At 40.3% G+C, this 12,759-nt stretch overlaps 1 protein-coding gene across 1 annotated transcript in view; it reads right to left on the minus strand.

Moving 5' to 3' along the window:
* The window catches only part of dab1b (DAB adaptor protein 1b), a 76,283-nt gene that overhangs the window by 26,049 nt on the left and 37,475 nt on the right, over positions 1-12,759 (minus strand). Inside the window, exons 3-4 of the mRNA XM_037981928.1 lie at positions 5,436-5,575; positions 925-1,023 (exon numbers count right to left, since the gene is read on the minus strand). Of these exons, the coding sequence (XP_037837856.1) occupies positions 925-1,023; positions 5,436-5,575 (239 nt within the window). The remainder of the gene's footprint in view (positions 1-924; positions 1,024-5,435; positions 5,576-12,759) is intronic.

Here is a 12,759-nt window from a genome sequence, read left to right on the forward strand (position 1 = left end):
GGGGGGGGGGGGGGGATGATTTCTAAAGCAACAAATGAGCTTGTCAAAAGCAGGTGATCTTGTAGGTCATGGCGGGAGGCTTAATGCTCTTTTTTATTACAGGGGAAAAGAGCCGTTCCTGTCGCCACAGTTGTACTAAAAAAGAGAGATTATTGTGTGGGGGGGTGGGAGGTGGGGGGTTGGGTGGAGTTGCTGGGGAGGGGGGTTGTTCAGCCTGCTGGTGGTCGAGTGGAGGCTGGCAGCCAAAGGGAAAAAACAGTGTTGCTTAATTCTCATTTTAGCTCTAACTGCAGCTGAGGTGGAGCCATTGTGTAATTAGCATTAGCAGCAATGATCATTAAGGGGTGGAACTGAGTGCTAATTAGCGGTTAGCGCTGATGAGCAGAGTGGGCCTATCTAGCCAGCGCTACGCCGCAGGACGGGGGGAGCGTAGAGCCCCTCGATCATCCTGTAATGGAATAGCAAGCCTCTGAGCCTGCCAGGGGGGATAGAAGCCAGCATGGAGGCGGAAACAGCCCCCATCTCATGGCATCACCATAACATTGCTAGTTTTAGCAGACAGACAGCTCTGAGTGATCTTAAATGGGTCCTGCAGCGTAACTCCATCACATATATGTTAAACCACTTGACTTGGGGTCAAAAATTAAATTCAAGCACTATAATTTAATGCTGTCAGGTTTAATTTTTATGAGCTAAAGGGCAAGCTGCCCTGCAGAAAATGTGTCGTTGCTTGACTTGAATTACAATTAAGATGAAGTTTATAGTTTTGGTAAGTATAGCGAGAAAAGCTGCTGCCAGTCAGGCGTCTTAAGATGGCGGCCCCAGCAGCTGTTGTGAAGTGAGCCGTGCGAGCGCGTACCCTCCGGATGTCCCCCACTGTAGGCTCACGGAGCAGCAGCTGGATGCGGCCGTCTCCCTACTCACCCCTGATCTTTCACAGTAAATCTTGATCCCGCCAAAAGAGATCGTCAAGAAGACCCGCTGCTTGTGCTCCCCTTTGGAACGTGCTGATGAAGCCATTCCCTGCAGAAGCATAAAGAAAATTCACGACATGAGGAGACGAAGGGAAAGACAGAGAGACTTGTTCACTTTTAGCTCAGGTGAGTGTGGCAGTAGTCACAGGATAGATTGGAGGTAAAGTGACAGGAGTTACATAAGTTGTGGTTGAATGTTTTCTTTTATCCGGCTTTACGTGAAACTTCACTATCAAAGGAAATCACATGTCAACTTGTGCAGTGAGTCTTATTATTGCCGCCTCTTTTTTTTTCTCTTGAAGTATTCTTCTGCACTTCCACGTGACAAAACATAAGCGCCAGCTACTGACAATAAGGTTAGATTTGCTGACAGGATGGATCGCGCTGCTGACCGACCAGCTTGCTCCAGCAACTTCACATAGTGCTGACTGAACAACCGTTTCAGCCTTTGAAGTATAATTTTCCCATGAATCTTTGCTGCTCTTTTTTTTCTTCCCTCTTCTTTTTTATACACTCATCTCCGATAAAGGAAACAATTAAAATTTTCACCGTGTTCCGTTTGATGCGACCTGTGTGCTTGACTTGCCTTTCATAGAACAATGCCGGAGAGAACGAAGACGAGAGAAGAAAGAGGAGCGGGGATGATAAGAGAAGAAAGAATTGATTTCTGTGCTGAACATGTCTGACAAAACCACAGGTTCGATGCTGATGAAAAAGTGGTTGACCTCTTTTGAACGTCAGACCACTTTTACCTCAGAACGCTTCACTTAAAGCTTTTAAAACTATTTCAAACCATCAAGATGAAGTTCTAGTAAGTTCAAGCTAGGGCAGCTGGACTTCCTTTGATTTTTGAAAACATTGGCTTCTCATCCAAGTAGCTCTCCTATTTCTGATGAAAAGAAAAACATTTGGAGATCTTAATTAATCAAAAAAGAGCAATAATGCTTTGGCCTGTGTGTGTTAGTCATTTTAGCAAAATATCTCATGAACAACTTCAGAAAGTAATCATGAAATGTACATCTACAACTAATAAACCTTTGGAGTGAACCCGATTCAAGATGGCTGACACAATCAAGTGATCTTAGAAACACAAAAATGACTCTCACTCAGTCAATTATACAGAGATCCAGCTACAATTCGGTGTGGTAGTAGATGAGGCTAATTCACAATACATATTCCAAGTGCTACACATTGCACAACATCTTTGCTTAAATCTTTAGCAAAAACTGCTGCCATCAACCCTACTTTTTAGTTTGTAAAATATCTCATTAACCACTGCAAAGATTTTGATGAAACTCTCAAAGTAACCATTTGTTGTACAACTGCAATTGATTAACCTTTGGAGTCACCCCAATTTAAGATGGTAGTTGCACCAAATGGACATTAGCAAACACAAAATCATTATAAATCATTTTTACAGTTATTGTGCTATAGTTTGATAAGATAGTAGCTGAGATTCATCCTCAACACATACTCTGAGTGCGAACAGTTCTTGTACGATCTTACAATATTACATGAGTTCACTCATAACTATCTTTTAAGGTTTGACCAAAACAGCTTAAACTCCATCACTTCTCCTCGTAAGTTGATATTAGTTCAAAATTCTGGCTAGTAAAAGCTAGTATAGTTTTAAGAGTTTTCAGTTGTGGAAAGGTAAAACCTGAGACCACCTCATCTGTTTAATGTTGGTTTTTCATGTTTGTCATACACCAGATAGCTTCTTTTAAACCTCTCACAAACCATCTATCGTCTTTCTCCAAAATGTGTACATTAGTGTCTAAAACGGAGAAGGAGAAAGCTCCTCAGATGAGAAGTGAAACACCTTAAAAAAATCAAAGAAGTCCATTTGCCTGCAATTTATTTTACTAGGACTACCGTGCCCTGGAAGGCTGAGAACCATCAGTAAATATGTACTGCATATTTACAGTACATAAATATGCACTGCATTCATACAGGAAAAATGCGAGCTGAAGAGCAAAAAGAACTTAAGGAAAACATAAAAAAGGAAGGGCAGAGAGCAGAGCAAGCAACAGGGATTGAAAAAGGGTGCGTGGGTAAACGAGTCGAGGGATGCTGTCACTCAGCCATTGGCTTCTCTATTTGGTGGATTAGTCTCAGTGGCAGAAAGAGGCAGCTCAATAGAGACCCATTCCCTCCTCTATTCCCTGTCCAGATAATAGCAGGTCTGTATTGACTGCTTCATTGACTGTAACTGGCTTGTGGCCTGTGACCACCGGAGTCATAGAGAGGGCACGGCTGAAAGGTTGGATCAAGGCAGTGAAACAGTTGTTTCATTGGACGTATCCCTTTGGGATGAGGTATGGGTGATAAGAAGGTTTGCCTTTTGGCTATACTGCCTCTCCTGTGGGGCTTCCCACACATTTAAGCTCCTGGAAAGTCAGTGGGAAAATATTCAAGAAGCCATCTCTTTTTCAAGGGGGATTTATCCGCCAGCCACCTACAAAGACACTGTGTGCAGCTTTTTGTCATTCTTACTAATATAACAAATGTTTATATTGGTTTTGAAACCACCAGTGGATATATTTCAGCTTTGCCCCTCAGAAATCATGTTTTATCCATTTTATCCATGTTTTATCTTTTACCTTAGCAAACCCCCCCCCCCAGATTTGTTGATCTAAGCAGCAAGTGAATCAAACAACCCCAAAACAGCACCACGTAGAGCTCATGCAGCTTATGTCAGAGAATCTCTGTTTATTTCTTGTGTTTTACACCAACCTTTTTTTGTTAGTTTATCAGGATGTTGTTTGATTTCTGTTAAAAGTGAGGTACAACTCATCAGGGGAACAAGCCAAGCCCACCCTCCTGTCTATCGTTCTCCTGGGGGCTCCTGTGTGGGGTGCGCCCTCCTGTTGCCTGGGTAACATGTTTCTTTTATTCCCCATCCTACGACGATTTGTCTTTTTGATTCAAATTGCCCTGCTGCATGAATTAAACTCTAGTCTGGGCCTGGCTAGCCAGCATACACACCTCCACAGCCCCCTCACTGCCTCCACCCTAAAGCCTTAGGTCCAAGCGTCCTGCTTTTCTGCTGCGTTTGCAACTCTCGTTCACAAGCAAACAGTGATTTTGATTAGGCAAAGGTGAGCTTTTTCTAAACAGTTTTCAAATTAAGAAATTTTAAAACTCAATTTCTGGTGTATTTGTGTGGATTTGAGATACTGAACATTTGAGAAATGATGACTTAGCAGCCTGTTTTGGATGTGTCCACTAGCTTTTTAAAAAAACAAACAATTTTAAAGGTCTTCTTAATAGTTTTTCTGTAACTTCTTCACATATTGTTTAAACAGATATTTCTTTTCTCTATTCATATTTCTTTCTTTGCCCATACATTCTAACAAAAACAATGAAATAAAGAGAACATACTTAGAACGTACTTAGCTTGATTAAAATTTAATCCAAGCTTGTTTTTTATTTACATCTATCTATCTATCTATCTATCTATCTATCTATCTATCTATCTATCTATCTATCTATCTATCTATCTATCTATCTATCTATCTATCTATCTCTCTCTCTCTCTCTCTCTATATATATATATATATATATATATATATATATATATATATAAGTCATTGATTATAAAAAAAGCTCTTATTTGTTTTATTTTTGTTATTATAGATGTAGCCGATTAGAGATTTGGCCAATCACTGGTGACACAAAAATGTTAAAAACAGGATGATAACTAAGGGTAAGGGTTTTGGAGAAAGCTGTATTATCTGCATTATAGACTACGCAGTTACCATTAAATTTAATAATACTCATCCCTCTCATCCATAATCACCAGAACCCAGACTATTTTCTTACTTTGTTACTGTGGGGCTGAATTTGACCCAATTTACTTGCAACATTCTGTAAAGAGCATGGGTTATAGTGTTATCTGGGTCATGTTATCGCAGTTTGCACATGTGCCACAAGTGTAACATCACGGACTTTGTTGTCAAAAATAGCGAGCTGTGAGTGACACGAGAAAACACAGAGGAGACAGACTAATTGGGGGGAAGTTGTGGGGTAGGCGGGTGGGTGAATTTTTTTACTTAAGTGTTATACAGCTTTAAGAGTCGCAAGAAAAGCAGCCAGTTTGCCTCCGAGGTTATTAAAAAAAAAGTGTATGACTAAATGCACGGAGCTTTGAGCAACACTAAATGCAAAGCAGCCCACTAGAAGAAGTCTGTGCCTTTTGAATTGAGGTGTCAAAGTAATCTTTCAGTGGTTTTCTACATGAAAGAGTTATGAAATAATTCAGTTGGACTTTCCTTTGTTTCATCTGGTCAGTTCATACGGGGCTTCAGTGAGTCACACACAGGAGGAGACAGCCCCCATGACTCACTATTAGAAGACAATACAGTCATGCCTGAGCATGCCTTTCCTAAATCAGACTGTGATGATGAGAGGAAGCTCAATGATGTCCCAGCAGACACACACACAGAAAGGAGTCTGCACCTTCAGCTTCATCATGGAGTCCTGGCACAGCTTGTCCCCGCGCGCGGCTGTCACCTCATCAATCCCGATCAACTTGGCCTTGTAGCGCACGCCATCTCCGCGGAAACGCTTAATAAGCCCCGCCTCGCTGCGGTCCTGACCTGCAGTGAAAGGCAAATAAGACAAGATGTTAAAATCCAAAGAAAAACAAAGCAAGCGTGATTATTGGTAACAAGGATATGTGAGCTTAACTCTATTGTTTAACTTTAGTATCGAACCTGGTTTGAGTTATACCAAGATGTGTGTGTGTGTGTGCTCCTGTATAAATATTTATGGAATGGCAAATGCAGAATGAATAGAAAATTAGCTGCAACGAGCAAAGGCGGAACGAAAATTGAACTCGAAATTGGAACGAATTTGGGGAAAGCTGCTGGACAAAATGAGAAAACAAGCGGAACACTGACAAGCCTACAATCACCTATTATAGAACTTTTTGGGGCAATCAAAAACAATGTGAGGGGGGGAATGGGAGGAGGGGGGGTGCAGGGTGCTTGCTCTTCTGCTGCACCCATGCCTGTGTTCCCATGGGTGCTATTGGTGGTCACAAACCAGCTTGACTGGTTTCTGTTGAGAGGAATTATTTCGGTCCAGTGCTCAGCCACAATCCCCCAAAGCCCCCCTGTGTGATGGATGCTGGGTGGTGGGAGGATGTTAGGAGGGGAGGGGTGTCACAAGTGTGTGGCCCCAGGCTTTTGCAATCCCCCACCCCTTGTTGTTAAATATTCTGTCCCTGCCTTTGCCCTGACATCTCCTTGACACCTTTCTCATTTCGTCGGAACCGTTTTGATTATGTGAGCCTCAGGCGCTATCTCATACGTCTAAAACATACAGTATATCGTCCCGTCATAACCTGTGGGGGATTTGTCAGCTGCACAAAGCAGGCTCCGGCTGCATTCGCACAGACATGGTGGGATCTCAAATCAAGGTTATCAGCACCTCAGAGAATTTTAACAGTTTTTAGGCTCCTTCCTCACTCAAATCTAGGTCACGAGACCATCCAACGCAAGCCGTTAGCAGCACACTAAGGAAGGCTGGCTAAGCCGTGCACAAGAAGACAACAAGGTATAACATCCCTGACATAGCTGCTTAGGCTTCAATCCAAGACTATATTAGGCCAAAATGAGCTTATTCAACTACTGCAAAAAAAGACCATATTTCCATCTATGTTCCAAAGAGTTTTAATAAAAGGCAACTGGATTTTGTTTTGTTTTGAAGACATTTTGCAGAGTTCCAAGCGTTAAAACTGTAGTGAGTTGCTCCATTTGTGCAAGCTGAACTCACATGCAAATCAGTTTCTCGAGGATTGTTAGGGTCTTTGTTGGCCTGGCCCACATGAGAGATGTTTTAATCACACCAATTTGCATAAAGGTGCAAAAAAAGAAAAAAGGAAAATGTTCTGGTGATTAGATCCAGGAATGAGTTGCATGTTCTGCAAAGTTCAGAGCTTTTCTTCTGTTGGTTTTTTGTGATTGTTCTCATTTTACATATATAGCTTCTTTACCCCATTTTTAAAGCCAGTAAAGACGCAAACAACCCTCTAGAGATGGGAGGGAGAGTGATTCGCTTATAAGCTCTGTTTACATAACACTTTTTAGTTTGAATTGAGACAGGTCCTCAATGAGAAGCAAAACTTTTTCAAATAAAGCTCCACCCAGCTAGCGAGCGAATGAACATTCACTCTAAACATTCAATTCTTATGGATTTTTTTTTTTTTGCTGTGATTTCAATTAATCAGTTTTTATATTTTTAAAACGTTTATGGCTGTTATTATTTTTCATCAAATCTCTATTTTTGTCTTGTTATAAAAAGTGTGGACTTCTGGACGTTGTTTGAACATCTTCCAGACGTTTTTATAAATGTTGTTTTACAAAAGTTCCAAATAAAAACTTCGGCACTCCAAAAGGGCTCCTCTCTATTGTCTTACCGTCTCCATACGAAACTTATGCACTCTCAGTATTCAAATGTATGTCTGATTTTTTTGTTATTTCTGCATAATTGTGCATTGCAGGTTTTCCAAGGAAACCCTCTCTTAAAGGTCTGAATTAAAAAAAATGCAACAATTTAATTTACAGTTAAAACACAAAAATACGTGGTGATTTTTTTTTTGTACTTCCTGTTTTATTCTGTTTTCCGTGTCCTCTCCAGTACTCCTTTACTGAAGAGGACACTCCTTACACCAACCAGTACTCCTTACTGGTTGGTGGCGGTAATGTTTCCTAACAGCTATTACCATCAAGAAGAAGACAATGACAACATGTGTAATGGGTCATACTGGTTATTTCGGTTGTGACAAGTGTAAACAGAGTGGTGCCCATTGTGAACGAGGAATGACATTCCCTGAAACTGATGCTGAGCTGAGAGAGGATGCAGATTTGGTCATGGTGAATGAAGATGATGAACACCACACAGCTCCTTGACATTGGAATGTTCTTGAGATGGGTATTGAGAAGAAGAAGAAGAAGTGTCCCCCTCACTTCCTTTTTACAGCAGTGGTGAACACAAGAAACTGCCATTCCGTGGTTCCGGCATTTCTTTGGACAACTACCAAATGGTCATTGCAACGGCACTCTTACTATTTTCATTGAAAACTGAGCAGATCTACATTTTTCAGTGAGTTATTGTTCAATTCTATTCTATTTTGAGAATAAAAAGCCATGTAGTTCACTATTTTGAATATGTGTGATATAAATTTATCTGTGGTAAGTGTGCTGCACTTTTTGTTGTTTTTCCAGTGTTATTCTTGAACGATAGTTATTTTTAGAGTGGTTCACAGAACTAGTTAATCGTGAAATATTGCAGCTCTGACCCCAGTCTGGTCTACTTTACTTGTTTGCTACCAGTGGCTAACTTTGTGTATATTGAGCAGACAAAATGGCGGCAGCAGTTTCACTCGCCTAGAGTTCACTGTTTTGATTGTGCGTGCCACTGGAAGTTTTCTTTCTATGGAAAGTGTCCTGCTGTCTTTTGTTTTTCCAGTGTTACCCATGGACAGTAGTTATTTCTAGAGTGGTTCACATAACTAGTTAATTGTGAAATATTGCAGCACGACCCAGTCTGGTCTACTTTACTTACTCTTTGTTGCCTGTGGCTACTTTGTGTGGAAAGTGTGCTGCTCATTTTGTGGTTTTTCAGTATTATTCTTAGACGGTAGTTATTTCTCAGTTTGATGAATGGACTGATGTGCCCTTTGTTAGCTCAATTTAAAATATATTCTGCAGAGTTTTAAGATATCACTCACTCTGCGTAATATCTCATTAACGATGGCAAAAAATATTTATTCACTTGCCAGATCTACCCCTTAGAGACATGCTTGTTTTGCTGCCAAACAAAAATAGTCATGATCCTGAAGATTTAGTTGAAAATTCTCCTGAATTTCAGCATGAAGGCATTGCTATGCTTGGTGAATCATTTGAAAGTTCATATTCTTTCCATGATGATGGCATTATCAATGAACGTGAAACTGAGAATATTCCTGTTGATGAACCAATACTTGGATTCTCTGCAGATGATGATCATGGCACTGCTTATTTTGACCATCATGCCAATCATCCTTATGAATTATCCTTTCAGTCAGATGTTCACATTGCCCATAACTCTGAATGAAACCCTTGCTCTACAGATTCTTCTTCCTCGAATACTGATGGTGAACAAGAAGCTTGCCTTTATGATAATCTTGCTGACTGGGCAGTCAGATTTGAAACAAAACATGTTGCTTTCTCTTGAAAATTCTTAGAAATTCTGGACATCCTGATCTTCCTAAGGATCCAAGAACTTTGCTAAAAACAGATTGTGCCTGCACTTCAAGAATCATGAACATTACTGGTGGTTCAGACTATCACTTTGGTATTGAAAAGAGTGTTACTGATAATCTTGAGATGTATCAGCACCATAGTCTATTCAGTTCCATTGACAAGATTTCATTGCAGATAAACATAGATGGGCTTCCATTAATCAAAAGTGTCATTGATCAGTTCTGGACAATCTTGGGTCTAGTTGAGGAGCTTCCCCATAAAGACCCCTTCATAATAGGCTTGTTGTGTGGCAAACATAAGCCTAGTGATGCTGCTAAATACCTTGAGCAGTTTATATCAGAAATGGTGGCTCTCTCTGGAAGTGGTATTGTGTTTGCTGGTCATTGTTACCAATTGAAAATTTCCACAGTAATCTGCGATGCACCCGCACATAGATTGACAAGTGAAAACAGAGTGGTGTCCATTATGAACGAAGAATGACATTCCATGAAACTGATGCTGAGCTGTGGGATGATGGAGATTTTGTCATGGTGGATGAAGATGATGAACACCACACAGGTCCTTGTCATTGGAATGCTCTTGGGATGGGTATGGTGACTCAATTCCCCTTAGACTACATGCATTTAGTCTGTTTGGGTGTCATGAGAAAACTGATTATCTTGTGGAAATATGGTTCTGGTGCTACTTGTCTTGGTCCCATTCTCTTTTGAAAAATTTCCTTGGAAAAATGAAGCGCGTGCTTAGGAAACCAAATTATGTCTTGTCACAAATCATAAGGAGACTATCAGAGAAAAGAAAAACTTCCCACGTTGATCTGCCAGAGGTGAACCTGGCAAAAAGGCAGCACTTCAATGGTTCAGTGCCTTTGGGTGGCAGTGTGCTTGCTTATGAGCAGTACAGAGAACTTCACTTGGACTTGGGATGCATAACATCTGCAGATGATAATTGTGTGCAGGTGAATGAACAAGTTGGTTTGGGTAAAAACATAATTACATCTGGTGATGAACAGTTTGTGCTTGTTCAGTTATTTGGCAAGTGTGGTGATTACTTCACCTACCCAGTGAGTTCTAGGACTTTGTCAATTTATCAGGTGTCCCACTTGAGGCCAGAGCAGGAACTAGTGACATCATATGTAAATGTGCTCTTTTCCCCTAAGAAGGTAAACCTAAATTTGTGGCTCTGCTTCTTCTGTATTCATTATCAAACACTAATCCAAATAATTAAAATAGCCGGTCCTTGACACATTAATAGGCATTCAGGTCTGTACAGTGGATGAACATGGCTTTATTGCATACTTTATCTTGACCACAGTGCAATGCATCCAGTTGCTCCAGAGACCAACTCCCCTCAACTGAGAACTCCTCTATCAGGTAAATTTACCAAGATGTTACACATAAAGTGAAGACACTTTAAGTGTGTGTATCATTATATTTCAGTTATATATTTATAGATGTAAGACATTTTTGGATTTTATTAGTTAATAACAAGACAGCATGAACAAGACAGAATTACATGTCATGGTTGGAATATGTCTTGTGAATGACCCTCAGCTACTACCACTCAAGAGGCTCGAAAACCTGTAAAATGTCTGAGTTATAGCTATTTTGATGTAGGCTAATGCCAATTAGCTCTGGTTGCCATCTTGAATAGCATTAGTTGTAGATGTACATCCAATGATTAGTTTCTGAATGTTTCATTAAAATTTGCTCAGTTGTTCATGAGATATTTTGGTAAAAGACAAAGACAAAAACAAAAACACGCCTTTCAAAAAAAAAAATTTTAGGATCACTGACTGATGACGATGAACATTTCCATCCATGCCACATCTAATCCAAAAGGAATTTCTCCTCACATCTATGCCATTTCTATAGAAAAATCAAAAAGAATAACAGGGGAAAAAACAGGAGCAACTGGAAAAATAAAAAATGTCCAAATGCAAGTGCTTGTCTTGTCTATGCAACCCTCTCACTTATTCATGAGGCCACAATTCTCTGAAGGGGGGTGGGGGGGGGGAACTTGGTGATGCTTAAGTTATTAAAGTCTGTAAGCAAGCGAATGTCAAATCTGGGTCTCTCACAGACACGTTTCTCAGCTGCTGGATAATTAGTCCTACATACGTAGAATCACTGTGCTCTTCAGAACATTAAGCAGGTCCGTATGCACACAGCAGCCATGTACAGACACGGACGTTCAGAATTTATTGACAAACTCAATAGTAAGATGACCAGTAGGCACATGGGAGCTGTTTCTCAGCCCCAGCAGGTGAGAGGAGGACTGCTGTGATAATTATTGTTGTTCAAACCAACCCTCACACCATAGCTACAGTCTATTCACAGGGTTTTAAGTATTCTGCCCTGATCTTCCTGACTCATACACTCTGTAATGTAATGTAAAATGCATGCTGCTCCAGTTGCATTTTAAACACAATCGGTCCAATTCAGTGCAGCTCTCTCAGATGAGCTCCGACCAGATGTGCTGGGCCATTTGTTTCTTTACATACAACATGCCATTTCCCCCAGATGACACTTCAGGAGAGATTTAGAGGTTTATGCACAGATCCTTAAAAAGAAAAAGTAGGCCTTGCATGTGAAACGGGAGTCTTGACTCAGTGGCATAATTTGTACGCTACGTGCTCTGGGTTCAGATCAAGATGAGCAAGTGTGTTGGATTAGAGCTGTGGGGCATGCTGTTTCATGTTGTTACACACTGTAGGAGAAGCGACAAGGAGAAGGTGTGTGTGCGTGTTCTTGTGAAGGAAGGTGACATAAATTCCTCTGGCTTTCTGGATTTACAATTACTCAAGGTTGAATGGCCCTCACAGTGATTTGGAGTCATTGTAAGTCTGAAACAGAATTTTTATGACAACGAGTTGATGAAAGTATTTTTGTTGAGTATTTTACTAATGATACTACATGCCAGTCAGTAGGGTATCCTGGGGATTTAGGGTGTAAATATCAATGGTTAAATTAAGACATTTTGCAAACTTATGTTTTTTTTAATCAAAAGCTTCATTCTGCAAAATTTTTTAAGATGTTCACAAAAGCGTAAATTAAATAAATTAGATAAGTCTTCAAACACGACTTAAATAACTGTTCAGACAATCTGAAGTGAGGTTTTGTGGGCAACTTATAAACTTTCAGTTTGGTTAAATGGCATTTAACCACCACTGGACTAACGGCAAGTCCGAGCAGAACCAAGATAAAAGTGTATTAGTACTGTTTTAAAACACCTCCAATCTTAAAAAAAATTGTGATTCATGTAAACTTTTTCTTGTGAAGGCTGTAGTTTGTAGAGGAGGAAAAAGAGCTTATTAAAAACAAAGAATAAATAGGGAGTAACGAATTATGGAAAGTCAGATCAAAAGTGAGCGTAACAATGACAATCCAGTAACTGTCTGAGTATACAGAGTGAGGTGATTACTGAGTGAATGCAGCTGGGAGAATTGTAGATGAACAGCAGGTGTGGCAGAACAGAGAGCACTGAGATCTCTCTGGCAGCAACAAACAAGATGTCTGAAACAAAACTGAAAACAA

The sequence above is a fragment of the Kryptolebias marmoratus genome, linkage group LG20 (genome assembly GCF_001649575.2).
Source record: "Kryptolebias marmoratus isolate JLee-2015 linkage group LG20, ASM164957v2, whole genome shotgun sequence".
NCBI classification, from domain to species: Eukaryota; Metazoa; Chordata; class Actinopteri; order Cyprinodontiformes; family Rivulidae; genus Kryptolebias; species Kryptolebias marmoratus.